At 42.8% G+C, this 25,475-nt stretch overlaps 1 protein-coding gene across 4 annotated transcripts in view; it reads right to left on the minus strand.

Annotated features, from left to right (window-relative positions):
• The window catches only part of AARE (acylaminoacyl-peptidase-like protein), a 141,125-nt gene that overhangs the window by 39,082 nt on the left and 76,568 nt on the right, over positions 1–25,475 (minus strand). For all 4 annotated transcript variants that reach the window (XM_087384567.1, XM_087384566.1, XM_087384568.1 and 1 more), the window contains exons 9-14: positions 11,702–11,784; positions 11,423–11,553; positions 11,247–11,325; positions 10,804–10,993; positions 10,656–10,716; positions 10,439–10,561 (exon numbers count right to left, since the gene is read on the minus strand). In XM_087384567.1, the coding sequence (XP_087240693.1) occupies positions 10,439–10,561; positions 10,656–10,716; positions 10,804–10,993; positions 11,247–11,325; positions 11,423–11,553; positions 11,702–11,784 (667 nt within the window). The remainder of the gene's footprint in view (positions 1–10,438; positions 10,562–10,655; positions 10,717–10,803; positions 10,994–11,246; positions 11,326–11,422; positions 11,554–11,701; positions 11,785–25,475) is intronic.

The following is a 25,475-nucleotide window of genomic DNA, read 5'->3' on the forward strand; positions in this document are numbered from 1 at the left end:
GTGTATTTGCATTTTGTGGGATACGGATCATCCCACTCCAGCTTCATATTCGGTTACTGTGAATAATGTTTCCATGGGGAGTGCCCTTTACAAGCTCAAGTGGGGGCTGTTTGCAGGTGCTTGCTTTGAATGCAAGCAAACTGGGCACATGGCTTCACAATGCCCTTCCCGAGCTCCACAGATGCCAATGCAAGCTGAAATGGTTCAGCCTTTGAATAAGAATGCAAATGCCTCTTCTCTGGTCAAAAACAAAGGGGTCAAACAGTTTTTCTTTGTTCAAGACAAAGGCAAAGCCCCGGCTGTCTCAAATGGTAATGCTTCTTTTCCTGTGCCTTTGTCCTCTCCACCTCAAGGGAAGGGGGAAAATTTTTTGACTGATCGATGGCAAACTCCTCACAAAGTGATCTCCCCCAGACGACCTTTGCCTTCTCGGACTTGGAATGGTGCATCCTCTCATGGGAAAACACCTGCTGAAAACTCTAGTGTTGGCTTGACCTGGACTGTTGTGACTGCAAATCGAACCTTGTTTCCTGAAGAAGAAGTTGCTCCACTTTTGTCCTCTACTCAGACTGATGCTTCATCCCAGAGCAGAGGCCCGGACACTGAGGTGGAAATGCAGACGTAGACAGCCCGTTAGTTGCTGTACATACCTATCCCGTAACTGTAAATATGCTTGATCATCTGAAGTGTGTTACTCTCAATGTACAGGGAATGTGTGATGGTCGCAAATGGAAGCTGGTCTGGATGTATATCAGCCAATTGCAGCCTGATATAGTTGCTTTGCAAGAGCATAATCAGCATATGTATGCTGGTCAAATAGGCCATTTTGATGGTTATGATATCTTCTGTGCTGGAGAGCAGTTCTTTTCTGGTGTAGCTTTTTTGGTAAAGCACGACCTTCAACCTGTTGTGGCTCTCAATGATCGCCATGGTAGATGGATTATTGTTCAATGCCTTGTTCAAGGGGAAATTTTTGAATTTGCATCGGTTTATCCCCCCAGTCTTCTCGTGATAGAGCTTTGATCTGGGCTGCCATGCATACTTATCCATGGTAACAACATGCCTTCATTTGTGGTGACTTTAATAATGCCCCTCAATCGGGTGACAACACCTCAGGCCACACTCATATGCTGGCTTGCCTAATGCTCAATCTTCTTATCGGGCATGCTTGGACAGATGGTATTAGATTGATCCACAGCATTGTGATGCCTTTACTTGTCAAATTTGGGTTGATCATGCTTTCACACATTCGGATCATGCTTCTCTTTGGTTGAGGCTTTCCTTACATGAATTTCCCACTAACAGATTGCCTTGCTGAAGGCTTTTGCTGATTAATAATAGTTATCTGGACCATGCTGACTTTAAAGCCTTGGTCTCTGATGCTATTCAGTCTCTCTCTCGTCAGATATGCATTGGTTTGGATTATGCCTGGTAGGCTTTTGTTACTCGGATGCAAGCAGTTATTCAAGATTATGGCAAATGCTATATCCAAGCCACAAGGGAGACTGTAGCACATGCCAAATTTACTTGTCAGAGTTTGACTGAGCTTGCTCATCTTCGCCCTTTGTCTTCAGAGGAAAGCATGCTCTTATGTCAGGCTCAATTCTCTCTTCAATCCAATGATCGCAGAATGCTTGCTAAGTGGGAAACTCGATCCAAACAACGGGCATTTTTGAATAAAGGCTGCTCTTCCAAGCAATTTTTTAAGAGTTTACACTACAAAAGACAGGCTGACAATATCTATTAGATCCGGATGCCTGATGGTTCTTGGTCAACATCTCGTTCAGAGCTTGCTGATTTATGTGTGCAGCACTTCTCCACTCATCTTGGGCATCTGGATACTCTTTCTCCTCGGGTCGTGCCTACACGTCAGCTTCTTTTGCAGCATATTCATCAAATTCTGTCTGATGCTCAAGCTTTGGAACTTGAACATCCCTTCATTGAAAGGGAATTGTCTGATGCACTGAGATCGTGTGGCAAATGGAAATCGCCAAGATGGGATGGTCTCACTGTTGATTTTTTTCTCACATTCTGGGATCTTCTTAAATTCACCTCGCTGCAAATGGTAAATACAGCATGGCAAAATCAACGGATGCCTGTGTCATGGAAAAAGGGTCTTCTCAAGCTGATTCCAAGAAAGCAGCTACGTAATTCACTTGGTGATTGGAGGCCAATCACGCTCATGCTAGTCATTTACAAGATCATTGCCAAAATGGTGGTTGATCGGATTGAAGATTATTTGCATGATGGGTTGCATCCCTTCCAATATGGCTTTGTTCCACGTCGCCATATCACAAATAACATTGCCAATGCTTATATTGGGATTGAATATGCCAAATACATGCAGCAGGATGTTCTACTCTTGCAGGTAGATATTGCAAAAGCCTTTGACACAGTTCAGTGGAATTTCATGTCGAAAACTATGCGAGCTTTGGGGTTTGGACCAAAAATGCAGCAGGTTATTTACTAGCTTTACAGAGATAGCAACAATGCGGCTTGCATTCTTTCTGGGGATATCTCTAATGAGTGGACTCTTCGTTGTTCGGTCTGCCAGGGATGCCCTCTCAGTGCTTTACTGTATGCCATTGTTACTCATATGCTGCAATATATTGATCATCTTGTGGCTACACGATCACTTTATGGCTTGGAATTGGATGCTAGTCGCAACATGGTTGCTCAAGCTTATGCTGATGATTCTTTCTTTACCCGGAAGAATACGCCCCATGATCCTGGTGCCTTGATGCAGGCCCTCTCTGTTTATGGTTTGGCAGCTGGTCTTCATGTTAATTTTCAGAAGTCTAAGCTGCTCCCTTTGCATTCCAAAGACTGGCATAGTCTATTATGGCCTGGGGATATCATTCCACCCACTCAGTTTGTTCGTCACCTTGGTTACCCTTTGGGGCGGGAACTCACTCGCTGACAACAAATTGATTGGGTTTTGGCTAAGCTTCAGAAAAAGCTTGAGTATTGGAAACTAGTAACCTGGCCTTTGCACGTTCATCTTCGAATAGTGCAGTCCATCCTTGTGGCATATATTCAATTTTACTTGCCATTGATCATGGTCACTAAGGCAGATCTTACATCTTTCATGTCTGTCTTTATGGAAATCTTCTAGCAATCCAAACATGGCAGAAAAAGTCTCAGGCTGCTTTCGATGCATCACATTTGTTCTCCCAAGATGCATGGTGGATTGAACATCACGGACATTCATGTGCATATTCTTGCCCACAGGGGAAAAATGTTGCTGCAATTTCTGCAAGGTGATCAGCCTTGGGCTCTTATGATTAGGACTCTGGTCACTCATATCAATATTTCTACGTTTGGTCATTGGCAACTTGATCACTAGGATTTCTTTATTGGCTGCACTGATGGCACTTTGCCTCGATGCCCTTTTGTCTCCCACTTGCTTCTTGACTGGAAGCATGTTCATTCTCATCTAGAATGGAATGGACGGCAATCTTTGCTTGGGAATTCTCTGAGAGCTAAAAGCATTCATTGGTCGAAAGTCTTTCAGCCTCCCTTGGCTTTACAGAACCCTCGACGTTCCTACTTTGTCTTGTTTAAAGGCATCACCTCGGTTGCTGATGTTATGGATGATGCTAGTATTGTGCTTCCCTTTTCTCTAGCAGCCACTACATATGGATTGGGCTCTCATTATCGTCCTTTGTGGTGACAGATTACTTCTATGCTTTCGCCTTTTGTTCCGATTCCTCCTTTGGAACTCCAGGACCGGCTCGAAGATTGGACTTTGACTTCTCTAGGATCCTCTTCTCGTCCTTGGAGGCTATCTCAGATTACTGTACCTGCATTGTATAAAATCCTTTTGCCTCAACCTTGGGTTTCAGAGAGAGGTGATTCTGTTTGGCGAATGCATCGCCCAGCCAAGTAGTGGAGGAAAAGATTACAGCAACTTTGGGCCTATAAAGTACCACTTCGGCAATACGTTTTCTTTTGGCGAGTTCTTTTGGAAGTGTTTCCATTTGGACAACTATTAGCTCATCGACACATTGCTCCTGCACTTTGCCACAGATGTTCTCCTTCTTCGGAGACTATGCCTCACTTGTTTTGGCATTGTCCGTGCTCTCGTGAGTTTTTTTATCTGCTTCGACAACACCTGCGATCGAGATTCCCATCTATTCCGTTTGGGAAGTTCTTCTGGCTATTTGGGTTTCATCCATCCACACCGGAGTTTCATCTTTTCTTCGTTTTTAGCAACTTCAGCCCAGACAAATAAATAGAAAACATACACATTCTTATCTCTCAACATAGCCCTGGCACACTTGGAATAGTTCTGCACTTTCCCTCAGCTACCCATTTTGCTGAGGGGTACATGCTGCTGTATACTGTCTCTTTATCTCATATTTCCTACAAAAATCAGTGAAGGCTTGAGATTTGTATTCTCTACTATTGTCTGACTTGATAACTGCATGTCCAATCCTCCACGATTGCCCTAAACATCTGAAAATAATAAAAGGATCTGACTTGTGTGCCATCATGTACACCCAAGTCTTCTGGGAGTAATCATCTATGAATTTCATGAAGTAGAAGCTCAGACCCAATCTCAACGGGTCCCAATTCCAAATATGATTTGTCCTTGTGTACTTGCCCTATTGGAAAAGGATATCTATGTTGCTTTCCATGTCGGACATGTAACGGCCCATATACCATCTGTTGCTTGTGCAACATTACCAAGCTAGTTCACACGGCCATACCTCCTTGCCTCCATAGAGTACTAGCATTTGTTGTTCGAACATCAATGCAAAGCCTAAGAGATTTCCTTGTCTAGTACCTTTGGCTATCACTTTTTGTCCTATATCTTGTGCTATATCAAGCATCAACTTTCTTCTCATTACGTATGTCTCGCCCTATATCGGGCATTACCTTCCCCTCATCCTCAATAAAACATGGCATTTTTTGTTCAAACGTCACTGTACAGCCTATACGGATTTCCTTGTCTAACACCTTTAGCTATCACTTTGTTGTTCTACCTCTTATCCTATATCAACCACTCCCTTTCATCTAGATATCACCTTCATTTGCTGAACTGAATCTTACTTATGCACGCACATATTGCATATACATATCGCTTTTCACCACCACACAAGCATATCAGAATGTATAATGTGATAGTTGGATGACTCCTCCAATGCATCACTGATCATTGATCACTTATGGAAGTCGTTTTGTGATCTTTTCTTTTTACAAACTGCAACAAAGAGAGCACAAGATCTGGAATTTTCTTCACAGCCACAAACAAGGTAATCTCTTGCTGAAATTAAGTGCAATTCACTACCTAGTTTTTCACTACAGAATCTCCACTTTCTGCGAACTTACCAAAACAATTCTGAAAGTTGTTATAGGCTGCAAAACACATCAAGACAATTCTCTTTTGACTGTTTACTATTTAATAGGTAACTTCAGGAAACCAAAATCTACTGTAAATGTATGATTTTTTCCCAATTTTTCGAACAATGCACAACAGGTAATATCTGTAGTTTCAGAACTGATTTAGCACAACAGGTTGAACCAGCCAACAAATTTTCATATATGCAGTTATTTTTCATTTTTTATACAATGTTTTGCAAAGTTTTACATTTCTCTGCAAAAAATCTGCTACCCATTGCTGCCAAAACTATTGTTGATTCCAAATTTGTTTAAGTTGTCAAATTCACACGCGTAAGTTTTGCCTAATTAAGAAAGATCCTGTCTAGACTACATAAACCCACATGTTTAATCATGTTTTCTTGTTTTCTTGAAAATTTCTCAAAAATTTGTTGATTGCCCGTCTATTGCCTGTGGTTGATGCACAACAGCCTTCTATGGACTGCTCTTCTCAAATATAAAAAACGAGATGCAATGTTACAATTTACCCAGCCAGAGCTCCAAATCTTGCCAGAAGTGTTTTGATACCATATAGAGACAGCAAGGGAACATTTACAAGTATTATCACATGAATGAAGGATATTTCGTATACATCAAGTAAACTTTGTAATACCCATCCACTCGTAGATTTGGAGAAGCTTTTCTATTGGCCTACCATGAAGAAATATACCACCCAGTATATGGCAGCATGTTTACTTTGTTAGAAGGTGAAGTTTCAACATGGAAAGCCATGAGGTTCGCTTCATCCATTGCCTATTCCCAAGCGACCATGGGAACATATCACAATGGATAAGATCTCATGAACACCAAAGACAAGCAAGGAGCATGAAAGCAAGGCTTACGGTCAAATCAAGACAGTGTAAATCTACATCAAAGTTGGAACTCAAGTATCATGGTCCTTTCCAAATTACAGGTGTGATCAATGTTGGCATATCCACAATGTATTCCACATCAGTCTATTGAAGCCACACGTGAAAGAGGTTCCTAAGGAACCCATTCTTGATGATTATCCCAAGGTAGAATATGGTGTGATAATTCTCATTCATGGTCACATTGTCTATCATGATTTCAAGATTGGAAGAAAAGGAAAAGCGCCTCAGAAATACCTATTGAAATTTAAATGATTTCCAACTATCGATTGACAGATGGATGAAACTGTCTTTCTTTGTAGACAATTATTTGCCTATTCATGAGGCATATGAGGATGCTTTACAATTGAAGTTGATTGTTTATGCGATGGAGAGAATGTTATACCATGAGAACGGCATCTGTATCCTTTCTGAATTTGTCTATATGTTATTTCATTTGACTTGTGTGATTGACTTTATTTCTTATTTGTATGTTTGCATCTGATTACAATAATAACATGGAAATATTCTCCTTGCGAATTTAGATATTAAAAGATTTCTAGCAGTGAGGTCCACCTAATAGTACCTTTGGAAGAAGATATGACAAAACCTTTTGAGGTAGTATGAAAGTAGCCTTTCAGAGGGGAAGTACGATAATACCCTTTGAGAGGGAAAGTTATGATTAGATATTACCCTGCACGTAAGTTAACAACGCCCACCAAGTTCCTGGACCAACTATGCACACTACACTGCAGACTGGCTGTACAATCTATGGCATGACACTAAATGGGTCTACTGTGGGCTAGGAGCAAAGGATTAGAGAACATAGAAAGATAAGTCAGCAACCTTAAACAAACCCATAGGATCGGATGGGAGGGTCTTACAAAACAAGGTCCATTAGAAATCCTTCCATCAACTTGTAGATCTTGACAAGATGATCACGTTGGACCAATTGTCTTGCAAAGGAAAGTAGATAGTTAGATAACTAAGATATCAATTTTTAGAGTTGAGTTCAGGTTAGGTGCTTAATAAAGACATCCTAAGCTAATTTGGAGAAGAAAACACAAACCAAGTACAAAAATTCAATTTTCAAGATGGCAAAACATTTTCAGGATGTCCCTAGTGTTGGCTTGCTTTGTTCCTCCTATCGCTTCTAGGCTTTTTCTCAACTTACCAGGGTATGCCATCTATTTGAAAGTGTTCTCTTTGCAGCTATTTACCCTTATGCTGATTTGCGATTCACTTTTAAGTTGTTCTCTTGAGTTTGCAGCATGACCAAAGCTTGCCAAGAGCTTAAAGACTGGTCACATATCCCTTTGTGCCAACGCCTTACTTGCCCTTTGCCAGATCGACATGTTTCAATAATAAACAGCTACTAGACAGCCCCATAACCCTGTTGCAATTATTTTGGATCTGTTTTGAAATCTTTTTCTGGACGACTCTCCTACTCTACACCTGGATTGCTTGTAGTTTGTTCTCAATTCGAGGCTGTGTCTTGTATTTAACAAGGATGAGGAAGAACATTTTGAGCAATTAGAAGCAATCTTCAAACTTCCGGAGGGAAATGCTCTTCTCACAATGGAAAAAGAGCAAGTTGTTCCTGAAAGAAACTCACTACCTTGGGCGCATCATCTCAAAGGATGGAGTTTGAATGGACAACACAAAGGTCCCAGCAATACGGATCCTATTGACGAGCATGAGATTTGATCTTCCACCAATTTATGTTCTTACTATCAGAGATTTTGTTGGATGTATAGGGTAAATGCCCCACCTATAAGCCCACAAATGAGGAGAGCTCAAGGGCTTGACATCTCATCATCTTTTGAGGGTAGATGAACTAGTAGCAGGATGGGCTGAGGCTGCCATGTGGGTAGCAAGATGGCCGCCACAGGGAAAGCAGACAAAGATCCTGCTTAGGCTTAATTTGGGGCAGCTGAGAAGGCCACCGATGTCTCTCTTTAAGGGCTGGCTCTGGAGTTGGAACGAACCCGTCCATGAGCCCATGTGGAGGGCACAAAGCTGCTGCAGTGTGCAACAAGGAAAGGACCAGCAGGAGGGTTGCAACAGAAAGAGAGCATCTGGTCAGCAGCAGCAGAATGTACTAGTATAGCAGCAAGGCACAGATCTGCAGCAGTACAGTAGGGAATGGTACAAAGGCTGCCAGGTAGGCAGCAGGGCCAGAAACTGTAGCAGCAGCAAAGGCTGCAAAAGGGCAGGCCTTGTAGTTGCGGAAAACAGCAATAGACTGATCAGCAAAGACCAGTCAATGGTTGGCTGGTGGTGGGGTTGAGGTAGGTGGCAGGCTGGTCGGCCAGTCTGTCCTATCAGTCGGCTGATTCCAGGGGAAATTCAGCCCTCTATAAAAGGATCCCCTTGTGGGTGTTCCATCCATCTTTTGGGTCCTCAGCCTGCAGCCATTCTGAAGCAGTGAAGGCAGTGGGACCCCCTACAGATCATCATTTTACAAAGAGTACTTTGCAAAAGCCTAAGCCCCTGACACTTGCAACAGCCCTAGGTGCAAACTTATATCATTAGGAGATCACAAGGATTGCATGAAAGGGAACTTTGTCTGCAGTACACATCAGACCGTTACTTTTGCAGGAGTGCTTAGCCTTGAACAGCCACTGGAGCCTACACAGAGACACGTGGCAAAACAGGGAGAGTTTACCTCAGAGGGTGCAGCAAACAGAGCCACATTTGGTTCCCTTAACTCGACAACTGTTTGCTGAAGGTGTTGGTCAAAGTTTGTTGGCAGTTTTTGCACATGATATCTACCGTGATATATATTATGGTTTGGCTGTACATCTATGTGAGAAGTGATTTTGCAGAATACTCATATCAGTCCATGACTGCAGCTGCATATAGGTTCTCAAGATGTGTTTAAAAGGTTGCTTCCACTGGCAATTGAAGGCATTTTAGAGCATGCAATAAGAAAGCTATCGGAACAAAGTGGGTGTACAAGATTAAGAGAGAATCTGATGGTACCGTTTACAGGTACAAGGCAAGGTTGCCAGGGGCTATTCTCAACAAAAGGGAATAGATTATTATGAAACCTTTGCCCCCACTTCCAAGATGACCAGCATCAGTCAGCGCGTTCCTTTTCAGATGCTTAGTCAGGAAGACAAAGTATGCATGCTGCATAAGGCACTTTACAGGCCAAAACAAGCCACGGGGTTGGTATGAGAAGATTCATACATATAACTGAGAGTACCCTTTATGTCAAGAAGGACAAGAAGGATTTCTTCATTGTCATCCTGTATATGGATGATGTGCTGCTCAAAGGCACGAGTGAAGAGAAAATTGAAGATTTATCTTGAAGCTTCATTTGAAATGTCTGATCTAGGGCTGCGCAATCAAATGAAGGCATCGTGCTTAAACAGCCAAAATACATTCAGAGACTGTTATCGAGGTTCAAACTTCAATTTTCAGGACTGCAAGCCTATTTCAACTCCCATCAAGCCAGGGTTGAGGCTGTCCATGCATGATGCAGGTGTACCTTTTGATGCTATTATTTGCATTCATGTCGTTGTATGCAATTTGACATGTCAATTGTAAGATGGATCATTTTAGGAGGACATATGATCAACATATATGGCTCAAGTTGATAGAACCTTCACACCAACCACTGAGTCTTATGGCTAACCCTTGCACCATGCTTTTACATGATTACCTAGGCACAAACTTCGATTGTGAATGACTTGGTCTCTAGAGTCTTGGCTTGCCTAAGAATAAAGGCGTTCCTTTACATTGGCCACATAAAGGAAGGCATACAAATTCTCCAAGAAGAATACCTTTTTCACAACATTCACCAGACTCCATTAGTTCCCAACAGCATGTTTAGACTGTTTTATAAACATACACTGTCGCATATGCACATACATTTGTAGATTCACAAGCATAAGATTACATTTAAACAAAGGCTCGTTCTTAAACTCCGGCTGGATCCCTACAAATTAAGGTCAAACAGCAAGCATTAATCCTTAGTCAAAAGATGTCCTTTGCAAAAGCAAAGGGTTGACAGATTTTGCTGATCAACAAATATAGAACTTATTATGCACGGGTGGAGATAATTACTAAATTGACAAAAAATCAAAGTCATGTGAACTCATTTGATCTGCACAGGGCTACAATAAGTATGGAAGATATGAGACGTTCCATTGTTCCAGGCATTGGAAAGAACAAAAACAGTTAGAGCATGTAAGACTTGCTTGCCCAATTAAATGTGTTGAAAGAAAGCCACCATGAGATCCACCAAGAACTGCAACCTTGTGAGGATCAGCCAGACCTCTGGCAATAACATGATCTAGAGCTCTCAGTACATCAGCCACATCCTGCATCCATTCACAGGTAGCTGGAAAATCTGTTATGAACCAAGGCATGATGCCTGTCACAGGGCTTCCATTTAGAACTCAATTGAAAATTCACCTGCTGGCCAACTTTGCCAGGGAGGGATTGCAACATTTCCTCCCCAAAGCCTGTGGAGCCTCTGCACACATCATCCATGGGGCAATGATACGGAGTTTTCCGACAAGATAAACATTAGTATTGGGAGCCTTTTGAGTGAAAACGATACCTATAGTTCACCAGCAGCAAATTTAGACCCAACGAAACAAGGAAAGCATGTGCTCTGGAAAAGCCTGTCGTAAACACAGAGTGTGGCCCTCCATGTATTACCACCACTAAAGGACGTTTTGCATGGGTTTCACCAATTATTTCAGATGACTTTGATGACACAAAGATTGCTTCAAAGCAAGGTTTTGCACCTACAGATAAAATAGTACAGAATGATATGTTTACAGGATGGAAGATATACTTTAATTTATTTACATACAATGACTGAAGTCAAACCACTTTTGAATTCCTCCAACAATAAGAATTTGTTGAGAGAAACACAGCTCTAACAAAAGTGTATGGTACACTGAAACATCAAATACCACCAGTGTCTAGCTACCTATCTGTTTTACGATTTTGTAATGATAAAGAAAAGGAGGATCTGGATTGATTCAGCTTTGATACCATTTCTTGACTGTTCCTCCTGATCAGGGATAGGGACATCCATGATGTCATACGTGATAGAAGACAACAGTTTGTGTACCTGAACAAATCAATCATGCTGGTTGGCAAGATCTCTCCTAGCAGTTTACTTGCAATTACTGAAAAAGAAACTCGGCAAAATGGCTGCAGAAGAAGACCTTGTCTGGGAACTGCAAGAAGGGATTGCAAATATCTAGCCAATTCCAAGATTTGGTCGATCCAGTTTCTCCAGTGGATGAATTGCAAACTCCCAACCACAGGCTCTGAGGTTTGCCAAAGCTGCTGCTAGCTATACATTAAAATAATAGCAGTGAAGCTGCTGAAAAACATGTAAGCTGTACAAATCTCAAGAGATTTAAAAAAAGCAAACGATATTATGTTTCTATACTTTCCTAAAACCAAAGCCATCAATTAAAAATCCAGAGAACACACGATACCTGCCAAGATGTAATCATCATGAATAGAGAGAAGATCCCAAGAAGAGCTATCATCTGGAGGACTGACCCTCGACACCTTGCCACTGCCATTGGGAAGTTAAAATAAATTAGTTAGTAGAATTCCTTCCAACTTAATTAGTTAGTAGGATTCCTTCCAACTTAAAATTCAACTAAATTAAATAACCCACTTAAATCATCATCTCATGTGGTAGCTGGGTGACTTTCGTGTGGAGAGAACGACACAGTACCTAGCCAAAGTCCCCCAGCTACGACACAATTGCCTCCCTTTAATTGCATGGGAAGTGAGAATTTGCCCCCATAAGACACATTAGAGCGAGTTCCTCCAATCCAGCTGGATGATGGAAACGAAGAGATGCTTCCAATGCTGAGGGGCAGAAATCCTTGTGATAGACACACCAACAGATGCGCAGGTCACCGAGGCTTTTCTCCCAAGGCATCTCCTTTGCACATGGGAGTAGGTACAGCGCTGCACTTCTCCACTACTCTCTTCAGCTCTGCCCGCATGTCCAGGGTACCTTCATGGCAGCTAGGGTAATCGCACACAGCCCTGGCTCCAGCCCTGGCTCATGGGACCAGACCTAAATCAGGATTCCTTAAATTACGCAATGAGATAGGGCATTGGCAGACCGCAAGACACACTCCTTCAGGCCATGGCCGCACCTGCACATGATGTGACTTCGGGTCAATTGAGGACGAGCACCATGCGTTACTCACCTACATCACTTTTCTGGTTTGTTTCTTGCATAGGGGGGTGGTCCTCGAATCTAAATTCCTCATAAGGTTATCGAGATCTAATTCAAAGAGGAAGATTGAATGCGGCAATGGTGGACTATTGAAAGACAAAGCATGGTGGCTAAATTAAATGCAAAAATGGGGGCTAAACTGAACACGGCCATGGTGGACAAACATTGATACCGAAGAGTATTGATGTGAATATAATGTGAAGTGGACTTGTTTGACACATATATACAGGTATCGGAGTTGCTTGAGAAGAATTTCATTTCTCATAGCAATTTTCCCTTTGCCTCCCTAGTGCTCCTTGCATTAAAAAAAGATGGGTCATACCTATGTGCATTGATTACAGGGATTTCAACCATGCTACCATAAGACACAAATTTCCAATTCCTTGAGCCCATGGAGAGGATGAAAGATGTGGTGTGCATTATTGTTATGATCCTGCGGAAGTTGGCACAGTGGTAAAGCCTAAGAGGGAGCCCCACGATGTATGAGGTTGCAATGGCATAAAACCTGATGTAGAGCGTTGGCGACTCTTGATATGTGTGGTCAATCGTGGTCTCCTAGCTGTGGAGTACATCAAATAAGTGGCACTATTACCTGCGTTGGTCATGCCTCCAATCTCGTGAGCATGGAGGGAAGGTCCCCATGCCTAATTTGTGCCTTCGCCCTCCGGCAAGTCTGGAGTGTCTCTAACTCTGGTCCTTGGATCCGTCACCTCCCATCTGAGCTCATGGTCTCTCTTTGTGGCAACAAGCCCCATGTTCTAGAAGGTCTTGGCTGTGTGCGCTCCCTTGTCCACAAGCATATGAAAAGGATATGGAATAAACTACTCGCTGAGCATCCCAATATTGCTCGTCCTCATCCACAGGGGCATTCCCATTAGCATCTTCCGTGCTTGGAATGGTACAACAGCACGATGCTCCACTCTAGGCATACGGAATGGAATACCCTTGCGGGGCTGAACCTTTGTGTGTCATGGATCAAAGGGAAACTCAAAACCATGTGCTAGGTCTACCTCGGCCTCCTGCGGCACAGTCACCTCTTGATGCTTCCTGATCAGTCTCAATACTGTCTCTCTATGGAGAGAGAGAGAGAGAGAGAGAGAGAGTGCAAGCACGGAGGAGGGAGGAGGGAGGGTACATCAAAAGTAGTACAGGAGTGGAGGGCTTAGAATAATATAGTCCCCTCCATTATCCCCTCTAAGCCTCACTAAAGCATCCCTAAATTAACCCCTTTTCCCCTTCATTACAAGCATACGCCTTGTGGATGATGTGTTAGATGTTGATTGCATGGTGTTATCCTTCCCTGCTGTAGTAAAGAAGTTTGGGTTGGGACAGCATTAGAGAACTCTCTCGTACATATTGTCACAAATGCTTCATAATTTTCAGCAAGTACCACGTCTTCAGATTATAGACCGCCTCAAAGACTCGGTCCTTCAATCAGATGATCCTGTTTCTGAGTATTTTCATCAACTCCACAACTTCATGTAAATCCTTTTTCAGGGAATCATCCTACACAGGAATAGACACCGGCTGTCTCTCTGCATAAGCCTTTATTGCTTCTGGATTTCTAATCAGATTCTTAGGCTCCTCTTGCATGCTAAGCTGCCTCGGTCTCTTGACTTTCCACTCCTTCTCCCTTGGCCACTCTGACTGCATCCTCGAAGCTATCGATATTTCTCAGCTCCACCTTCAAACGGAGTGAAGGCTTTAGGCTTGAAATGAAGCGGTCTCTCTTAATCATCTGAGGAGGCACCTCCGGCACAAGAGCTTCACACAAGAGACTCCATAATCTCCCAAATTGAATCAGGTGTACTGGTCAAACTCCTGCTCCTCCTCCTGTCTCACTTTGCACAGCTCTTTCCAAACTGCATTAGGGCTCCTGGATTGTGCAAACCATGCAAGAAAGGCTACTCTCACCACTATATACTACGGATTTTGATGTCGAGGATGAGCAGTCCTGAAGGTAGAAACTTGAGTCTGCAGCCATGCTTTTGCATCTCCCTGCAAGCAATAATTCATGATCTGAAACAAAATTTCAGGGCTTGCCCTATCTTTCATAAGTGCTGTAAATTCCATCTTTTCCAGGAATTTGGTTGCATTTTCATATGGCAACCCCCATAACTCTGGCAAGTCATGTGCCATCTCTCTCACCTTTTCAACACTACAACTGATTGCACAACTTCACACTTGCAAATTGAAGTGCACAATCCTCCATGGAGGCACCAGAACGTGGATGGACAAAAGTAGTAGAGCCCAAACCGCCTTCATAGCCACCCTCATCCACATTTAAATCAAGTGAACAACACCATTAGAAGGTAAAAGGCTTTCATTGAAACTCCTTGTCTCTACACACCTCCGGATACAACTCATACCCTGGCCACATTTCCACACATTGAATCTCGCTTGCAAGTGTTGTCGAAGCAGACCAAAAAACTCACGAGAGCACGGACAATGCCAAAACAAGTGAGGCAAAGTCTCCGAAGAAGCAGAGCATTTGTGGCAAAGTGCAAGATCAATTTGTCGATGAGTCAATAGCTGTCCAGATGGAAACACTCCCAAAAGAACGCGCTGGACGGACAAAAGTAGTAGAGCCCACACCGCCTTCACAGCCACCCTCATCCACATTTAAATCAAGTGATCAACACCATTAGAAGGTAAAAGGCTTTCATTGAAACTCCTTGTCTCTACACACCTTCGGATACAACTCATACTCTAGCCACATTTCCACTGAAAGCTAAAAAACTCAAAAAGAACCCAAAGGACTGCACTGCTCAAGACAAGCTCTCCTACTGACTGAGATCAAGCTCAGAAAATAGATAGAAGACCCATGAAACATAAAACTCCAGAAAATGACAACTTCAGAACTGCATAACTGCCATGAACACTTCTTGACAACTCAAGGTATAAACAACCATGCTCATATCTCCCCTGACAAAATCCATGAAGAACAATCCCGGATCTCTTTGACTTCAAGTAGCATATGCTCAAACACCACCCTGTGAGAGAAGCTACACCGTAAGCTATACAAGCATGTTATGTAATAGCACCTTGGACTCCATGAAGCTCACTTTTCATCATTTACATGCTGCCCATTGCCTCGTCATCACAAGCAAGGCTTCTTCTATATCAACAATGGACACTAGATTTGCAATAACCAGCCACCCTCAAGCTCCTATTAAGATCCTTGAAAAACATGAAGTGAGGAGAACTCCTGTAACATAGCTCATCATCATTAGAGCTCTTCACTATTGAGGTCCCTGTAGTTGCATCTGTTTGGCCAAAGCCTCTCCACCTTCAGCCAAGCTAATGTGTGCTTACACACCGACTAGCCAACCGCATATTGCAACACCCCAATACGTAGCAATCGACCTCTCCAACTCATATAGTAGTGACACCCATATCATGAAACGACCCCGTCGCCTTCATGGCTCAAGCTCGCACTGTTTATTTCTTACTCACAGATCACACTGAGCTCCCATCGTCTGACTATGGCTTTCACAGTATGTTAGCCTCCTATTCACAGCATAAGCATGACCAAACTCCTGTCATCTGTGATCCTCCCAGCCCACACAGTATCGTCTTCACAGCCAAGTCCTACTGTAGAGATCCCACAGCTTCCATAGTCAAAATGCCCCCCCTCCATGCAGTCACAATCCCCCGTCGAGAAAAGTCGTCCTTGGTGGCTTCCATAGTAGAGACCCCCGATCAGACTCCAACCACTCAGATCCCAAGCTCCAATGAATGCATAGTCGACTCTTCCAGACTCCTTCAGCCGGATGCTAGCAACACAGAACTCTTGCAGCCAGATGCTAGCAAGGTGCTCCCACGGCCTCTCTATTGCTCACAGATCTCATGGAACTCCTGGATTCGCGTCGCCTATCTCATGGACTCGCATCTCCTAGCAAGAGCTATCTACAACTCTTCTAGCAGAATCCATGAGTTGTTGCAGCTGCTCTTCTGCGCAGACAACACACATAGCTCTTCAAGGCCTGCATATTAGCTATGCCCCGACCAACCAAGAAGCTCCCAGCAAAGAAATAGTTGACTTCTTCCAACAGGACCCGGTACTGCCCGTTGTCAACAAGCTCGCGTACTTCCATAGCTTCCATCTGCGTGTTGCTTGGACTCCTCATCGACTAACTTCCTATGGCTCTCTCGTCTACTCACACACAACCTCTGCCTCGTCCATGGTCCTCTAAAACTGCATAAAAGAGACCCTTCCACCAGAGCAGGTGCCTCTCCCACCAAGCTCTCCCAGAGATCCCCCCCTCATAGTTACGTGAGACCTCCTACTTCATCCTCCAGACCCTCTCCTTTCGCGCCGCCCAAAACCTAGATCCCCCGAGTCAAGCCACGACCATCTCTTCCAGAGTCTCCTTCCCTCATCACGTAGCCACGTTGCATGCATACCTTTTTTACAAGTGCCACGTCATCCTTAGCTATCCACCTCATGTTTGCCTTTTATCACTCCAAATTTTTCCACAAAACTTAGACCAAGGCCATTAATGCACACATTCCCAACCTTAGGTTCACCGTTTCCCTTGCACATACTCTTCCATCAAAGCCTTTAAATAACCACACATCCATGACGCTTACACGAAGTACGGGAGTGCTCCCATGACCTCACCACAATACAGAACATCACTCATGACCCTATGAACACTTGGTAAAGGACTACTATGATGGACATATGTCACCCACGATCAACACCGCCACTCTGCATAGCATGCCGTACTCGAAAGCTGCTTACACAAGATCTGATTGAACGCCATCAAGCACACACGCAAGTTGAACATCACACATGTACATATGTACAAGACGAGTTTGGGGTTTTCAAAAATCTTCACAGAGTGCCAAAAGAAAACCTGTTGCCGAAGCGGTACTTTATAGGCCCAAAGTTGCTGTAATCTTTTCTTCCATCACTTGGTTGGGCAACGCATTCGCCAAACAGAATCACCTCTCTCTGAAACCCAAGGATAAGACAAAAGGATTTCATACAATGCAAGCAGAGTAATCTGAGATAGCCCCAAAGGACGAGAAGAGGACCCTAGAGAAGTCAAAGTCCAATCTTCCAGACGGTCCTCGAGTTCCAAAGGAGGAATCAGAACAAAAGGCGAAAGCATAGAAGTAATTTTTTGCCACAAAGGATGATAATGAGCCCAATCCATATCTGGTGGCTGCTAGAGAAAAAGGGAGCACTCTACCAGCATCATCAATACCATCAGCAACCGAGGTGATGCCTTTAAACGAGACAAAGTAGGAACATCGAGGTTCTTGTAAATCCAAGGGAGGTTGAAAGACTTTCGACCAGTGAACGCTTTCAGCTCTCAAAGAATTCCCAAGCAAAGACTGCCGACCATTTCATTTCAGATGAGAAAGAACATGCTTCTAGTCAAGAAGCAGGCGGGAGACAAAAGGGCAGCCAGGCAAAGTGCCATCAATGCAGCCAAAAAGGAAATCCCATTGATCGAGTTGCCAACGACCAAACGCAGAAATACTGATATGAGTGACCAGAGATCTAATCACAAGAGCCTAAGGCTGATTACCTTGCAGAAATTGCAGCAACATTTTCCCCCTGTAGGCAAGGATATGCACCTGAACATCCGTGATGTTCAATCCACCATGCATCTTGGGAGAACAAATGTGATGCATCGAAAGCAGCCTAAGACTTTTTATGCCATGTTTGGATTGCCAGAAGATTTCCATAGTGACAGACATGCAAGATGTAAGATCTATCTCAGTGAACATGATCAATGGCAAGTAAAATTGAATATATGCCACAAGGATGGACTGCACTATTCGAAGACGAATGTGCAAAGGCCAGGGCAGATGCCTATGAATATGTAAAAGGCTGTGATGTATGCCAACGGACTACTAAACCACAACACAAAGACTTCAATCCCCTAACAATAATTGTTGCACAAAAACCATTTGAAAAATGAGGGATTGACTATGTGGGTCCCATCTATCCGGCAGCAAAAGGAACACAGGCACGCTACATCATTGTGGCCACTGATTATTCTAATACTCAAGCTTTTTTCGAAGCTTAGCCAAAACCCAATCAGTTTGTTGTCAGCGAATGAGTTCCCACCCCAAAGGGTAACCAAGATGACAAACAAACTGAGTGGGTGGAATGATATCCCCGGGCCATAAGAGACTATGCGAGTCTTTGGAATGCAAAGGGAGTAGCTTAGACTTCTAAAAATTAACATGAAGATCAACTACCAAACCATAAACAGAGAGGGCCTGCATCATCAAGGCACCAAGATCATGGGGCGTATTCTTCGGGGTAAAGAAAAAATCATCAGCATAAGCTTGAGCAACCATGATGCGATTAGCATCGAATTCCAAGCCATGAAGTAGTCATGTAGCCACAAGATGATCATTATATTGCAGCATAGGATGAGTAGCAATGGCATACAATAAAGCATTGAGAGGGCATCCCTGGCGGACCGAACAACAAAGAGTCCACTCATCAGACATATCCCCAGAGAGAATTCAAGCCACATTGCTATCTTTGTAAAGCCAATAAATAACCCGCTGCATTTTTTGTCCAAACCCCGAAGATCGCATAGTTTGCAAGATGAAATCCCATTAAACTATGTGAAATGCTTTTGCAATATCTACCTACAAGAGTAGAACATCCTGCTGCGTGTATTTGGCATATTCAATCCCAATATAAGCATTGGCAATGTTATCTGTGATATGGCAACGTGGAGCAAAGCCATATTGGGAGGGATGCAACCCATCATGCAAATAACCTTTAATACGATCAACCATCATTTTGGCAATGATCTTGTAAATAACTGGCATGAGCGTGAATCACATAGCTGCTTCTTTGGAATCAGCTTGACTTTTTCCATGACACAAGCGTTTGCTGATTTTGCCATGCTTTATTTACCATTTGCAGCAAGGTGGATTTAAGAAGATCCCAGAAAGCAAGAAAGAATTCAACAGTGAGACCATCCCATCCTGGAGATGTCCATCTGCCACATGATCTTAGTGGATCAGACAATTCCCTTTCAATGAAGGGATGTTCAAGTTCCAAAGCTTGAGCATCAGACAGAATTGGATGAACATGCTGCAAAAGAAGCTGACGTGCAGACACGACCTGAGGAGAAAGAGTATCGACATGTCCAAAATGAGTGAAGTGCTGCACACATAAATTAGCAAGATTTGAATGAGATGATGACCAAGAACCATCAGGCATCCGGATCCGACAAATATTGGCAGCTTGTCTTTTGTAGTGTAAGCTCTTAAAAATGTTACTTGGAAGAGCAGCCTTTATCCAAAAAAGCCCGTTGTCTAGATTGGGTTTTTCATTTAGTAAGCTTTCTGCGATCATTGGATTGAAGATAGAATTGAGCCTGACATAAGAGCATGCTTTGCTTTGAAGACAAAGGGCGAAGATGAGCAAGCTCAATCTAACTCTGACAAGTAAATTTGGCATTCGCTACAGTTTCCCTTGTGGCTTGCATATAGGATTTGCTCTAGAGCTCGTTCACACGGACGTCTGCGGAAAGATGGAGATGGAAGCTTTGGGTGGTTCCTATTACTTCATGACGGTGATCGACGACTACAATAGAAGGATATGGATATACTTCCTAAAGACTAAAGACGAGGCTTTTAGTAAGTTCAAGGAATGGCATGTAATGGTCAAGAAAGAAACATGAAAGAAGGTGAAGAAGTTAAGATCAGACAGAGGTGGAGAGTTCACATCAACTGAATTCGAAAGTTACTGCAAAAGTCACGGGATCAAGAGGCAGAAACCCCCGCCACATACATCACAGAAAAATGGAGTAGCAGAATGCAAGATGCGCAAAAGAAAAAGTCTTTGTTTCAAAGGCATTTTACACCTCCATAATAGTCGGATATTCTTCCGCCACCATGAAAGGGGCTGCCTGATATGCCACAGAGTATTAGCATATTGATGAATCCAAGGGGCAGGCTGAAGAAGCTTGTAGACTTTGATGGAGGTCAAAACAGGCAGAGGAATAGGATGAGAGCATGTAGCAGAGGGATACAATTGCCAATCCATAAGCCTGTCTGTGTCAGCCACAAGAGAAATAGGTAGAAAAGGATGCAAGAGATCAGCAATTTTCTTCCATATCAACCTATGATGCATTCCCAATGCATAAGAGGCAGTGGCTTGAGGAAAAGATAAGACATGGCCGTGATCATCTACCACATCATTGATGTATCTAATTCCCAATTTCATGAGATTATATGCCCGAACAGGTTCCTGTAAAGCAAGTGGAATGTCAAAGATGACACTCCAATGAATACTTTGTTTCCTCATTGAGTTTGTCCCCGAGTGATTATCAGGAGCCCATTTGACTTTAGAAAGTACTTGTTTCCAGTCCAGTATCAGAGCAGTAGAGAAAGGGCAGCCAGGAATCTTCCTTACAAATCTCCCAATGACAACCTCCCAATGATCAGTAGTCCAATGGCCATAAGCAGTTGTCCTCATGTTGACACACATGGATGCTATCATATAAGTCCATGGCTGTTTTTGACGGAAAAAGATATGGAGCATAGTCGCCTTCCTTGCAAGTTCATGATATCTCATATTTAGAACATTAAGACCTCCATGCATCCTAGGAGAGCACACACACACGACACACCGTCACACTGCACACACACACACACACTTTAGTTTTAGTGAATTCTTTGCTTGATTATATTACATGACTAGCAACTCAAAACAAGGTGCTACAATTAGATCAACTGAAAATTTCAGTATATGCCAAAAAGACCTCATGATCTATGCAACGGGTCTACAAGCAATCAAAGAAAGATTGCTGTAGAGAATGCCTAAAAAAGTCAAACAAAGAGAAAGTAGGATCACCAAAGACTTTACAATTCCTATATGTCCATAAAGTCCATAGTGTCCAATAGCGAACCCAAACGAAGAAAAGTAAAACTCCGGTTTGGATGGATGAAACACACACACACACACACATTTTTTAATTGGTGAAATCAAGAAAATTATATTATGAAACATCCATTTTACAACAGAGCAGTGCTTGAGAAAAGAGCCAATGCCCTATCCATCAGAAACAGTAAAAGAAAAGATGAATGCAAGAAACATCCAAATCTTCCTCATGCAAGGTATCATATAAGGACTGCCGCAACGAGGCCCGGAAGAACTCACAAGGGTGCTGAAGGGGTGAACTCAAAAAAACCCTTCGTTGCATAATGAGCTTTTTTGACATAAGAACCACCGAGGGGTCGAGTCAACCAATTCCCAACATCCGCTGCAGCATGCATCCGGCCTGGGAAGAAAATTATAATGGCATGCTTTGCATACTCCTTAACTAGATGAAAGATATCATCCACTTCCACCATAAGGCCAGTGGTGGGAAGTGGATCTTTCCAACCCTTGCGGGTGTCTTCAAACCCTTCTCGCTGTAGCCAAAGAGTCCATAAGGCCCAATATCTGGTCCAATGGAAGAAAAGAGACTACTGTGACAAAGAAGCTGATAATCTGCCAAACATCCAGAAAAACCTCGAGAACCTGTGTGTAGGAAATCTGAGAGAGAAAAAATAGGAGATCTTGTCTTGAAGGTCTTTGGAATATGAACAGAACCACAATAAGTGCTAAATACTCTCAGGAGTATGATGACATCTTGGACAAAGAGGAGAGGCAATCCTTCTTTGAGCCAATTTCACTCCCACTGGAAAAATACCAACAATACATTTCCAGAGAAAGAGTCGCTGCTTCAATGGCATTTTCAACTTCCATATTAGTTTCAATTTTCCTTTCCACCAAGTTAGAGACTTATTCAGATGCCAAAGAAAATTTGCATAATGAGCAATCCATGAAGGAGGTAATATCAATCGATAGCCTATATGGAAGTCAATAGATGCAAAGGCTGAGAGGATAATCCTGGACTTGAAGACTTACACACACACACACTTTTTTTTTTTTTTTTTTGTAAACCCATGAGAGGTATATTATCAGCAAGATTTACATGAGGGTCTCAAAAAACAGAGAGCCTCAACAGGAAATCAAAAGCAAAGAGAAACTATTTCCAAGCATGACTGAGGAAGATCTCCTTGATGGCAAGCATCATAGATAGAATGCTGTAGGGAGAGTCTGAAATATTCATAAGATTGCAAGAACAGATTCCCAAAATATCTCATGTTGTGATCCTGCCATATAGTCCAAAAAGCCCAATATCTGACCCAGTACAAAAATAAAGAGTAATGGACCAAGGTTGTAGGAAGTCTGCCAAAAAGCCAAAAATGTTTCCCAAAAGGAGAGTTAGGGAAATGAAGGCGAAGCAACGTGGAAATTTTGCATATGAAGGTCTTAGTGCTGGAGCACATCCAAAACAAATGAGGCACCGTTTCAGAAGGGGCCATGCATCGAAGACAAGAAGCAGATGCAATCCTTCGTTGAGCCAGAGTGACCCCCACGGATAAGGTTCCTGTAAGACAACGCCATAGGAAAAGCTTTTGCTTGAGAGGCAATTTGCTCCTCCATAAATTGCGGAGATTCTTTCGCCACCAAGCAAGTGATTTTGCCATATGCCAAAGAGAATTAGCATGTAAGTGAATCCATGGTGACGGCTAGAGGAAAGAGTATGTCATCCTAACCGTTAGGTCAGAAAGAGTAACAGGATGAGAATTTGAGCCCACCGGGTGTAACTGCCAATCGTGTAATCGGTCCCTGTTAGATAAAGGAGGGATGGGAAGAAAAGGCTGCAGCAATTCAGCAATTTTCCCCCAAATAAACCTGTGATGCATGGCACCCCCCGCCACTCAGACACACTTTTTTTTTTAGTGAAATCTTTTATTTCTGTGTGGGAAAACCCAAAAAGAGGTAAAAACCCACCAATACGTACAAAGAAAAAATTTACAAGTAAAGCCTCAGAGAAAAACTGATGAGGCAGCCCAGTAAAAAGTTACATATCCACTGGAGGAGAATCAAACAAAACATCCTCTAGTTTCAGATTGTTGCTTTGTAAAAAGTGATGTAATGGAGTAACTGCAACTTACACAAACACACACACACGCACTTTTTTTAATATAAAAAGTGAAAATTTCGTTGCTTTATGTTACAGGAGAGCTTCCCAAAAAGGGAAAGCTGGACAATACATCAACAGAATATCTCAGTTTAAGAAAGATATACATCCGAATCTATGTGGTGAGTTTGCAGATAATTAAAGAGAGATTGCTACAAAGATCTGCGGAAAAAAAAGAAAATGGATAACTGAGGATCACCAAAGACCGTATGATTGCGATCTATCCATAGAGTCCATAGCGCCTAGTATCTAACCCAAGTAGAAAACAAATCAAACTCTGGTCGCCGTGGATGAATGCCGAAGAGCCACAAGAATCTTCCAAAAGCAACATTTGGAAAATGAGCTCTCAGATACTCTCCAATGATACCCAACAATTGCGAGTATGCGGACAAAGTCAGAAGAGATGAAGCACAGATTCCCACGGAGCATGACATCACTAACATACAACAGGAGCAATATGTCTACGTGCCATAAGCTGCCTAGACGGGAAAACTCCCATCAAGGTATCTCATGTAGTGCTGAGGATCAACCCTATACCATCAATCCAGTCGTGCTCGTCTAAGTGTGGCCTAAAGTATTGTCACCTGGTTGAGGAGCATTATTAAAATCTCCACAAATAAAGGCATGTTGCTTCCAGGGATAATTTTGCATATCAGCCCAAATTAAACCTCTGCTGGTGCATAGACCGATGCAAATTCAAAGACTTCCCCTTGTATAAGACATTGGATGATCAACCATCTTCCTTGACTATCATTTAGAGCAAGCACTGGCTGTAACTCATGTTTCACTAGGAAAACCACACTTGTAAAAGAATGTTCTCTTGCATAGAAAATATCATAACCAGAAAAATGCCCATGATGACCAGCATACATATGTTGATTATGCTCTTGCAATGCAACTATATCAGGCTGCAATTGATGCACGTATCCCCAAACCAGCTTCCATTTTCTGGGATCACATAGACCCTGTACATTGAGAGTAAGACACTTTATGTATGACAGCATATCTACAAAATATTTACATGAGAGAACCCAAAAGATCAAGATTGCATTTCAATCTCAGCATTTGGCCCCCGACCTTGAGATGAAACTAATGTCTGTGGAGAAGATAAAAGAGCAGCCACTTCCTCTTCAGGAAAGAGAGTATGGCTTGCTGTCACTACAGCCCAAGTAATTCCAATCCCTGAATTGTCTTGTGGAGTGTTCCCACTCGAAGACGAGCCATTCCAAGTACGTGAAGGAGGTCTCCTTGCTGTCATAATTTTTCTTGGACTCTGCCAAACTTCATGCAAAGATTTTTCCTTTGCTTTCAATTGAGAAGTTGAAGACATTGAAGTAGAAACATTAACATTTGACGCAGCAGGAGCTTTCCCCTTGTCCTGAGTTGCTTGTCCTGAGTTGCATTTGTTGGTTTATTAGACTTATTCTTAGCTTGAGAGGAGGCAGGGGTATCCTTGCGATGCATATCAGCAGGCATAGCATGTGGAGGCATTTTGTGCAAGACCAGAGGGCACGGTGAAGCCATGTGCCCAAACTTCTTGCACTCAAAGCAGGCTCCTGTAAATGATCCCCATTTCAACTTGTAAAATGCACTACCCATTGCAACATTATTAACTGTAATAGAATATAAATATGGAGTGGGATTATCTGTATCTCACAAATGCAAAATCTATTTGAGTTGCCATTTGGCCGTGGTGGACACACCACCTTCCCCAAAGAAGCTGCATTTTTGGCAACAAGGAGGCAAGACATTGAGGGAAGTCCACAACTTCCACCCATACAAGACAATGATGCCTAATCAAAGCCTGATAATTCCTGGTAGGTGACCAATGGAGAACATGTACCATCTGCTATCCATAAAAGAGAGAGGAGTGCTCAAGAATCATCTCATCTGTGCTGTTCATCCGCCATAATCACCTCAAAGAAGCCCCTGGTAGCATAATGCACTTTGCGAACAAAACAGCTCCCAAAGTGCATGTCAGCC

Source organism: Dipteris shenzhenensis, chromosome 14, assembly GCF_047967505.1.
Source record: "Dipteris shenzhenensis isolate YYH24624 ecotype China chromosome 14, Dip_SZ_1.0, whole genome shotgun sequence".
In the NCBI taxonomy this organism is placed as follows: Eukaryota; Viridiplantae; Streptophyta; class Polypodiopsida; order Gleicheniales; family Dipteridaceae; genus Dipteris; species Dipteris shenzhenensis.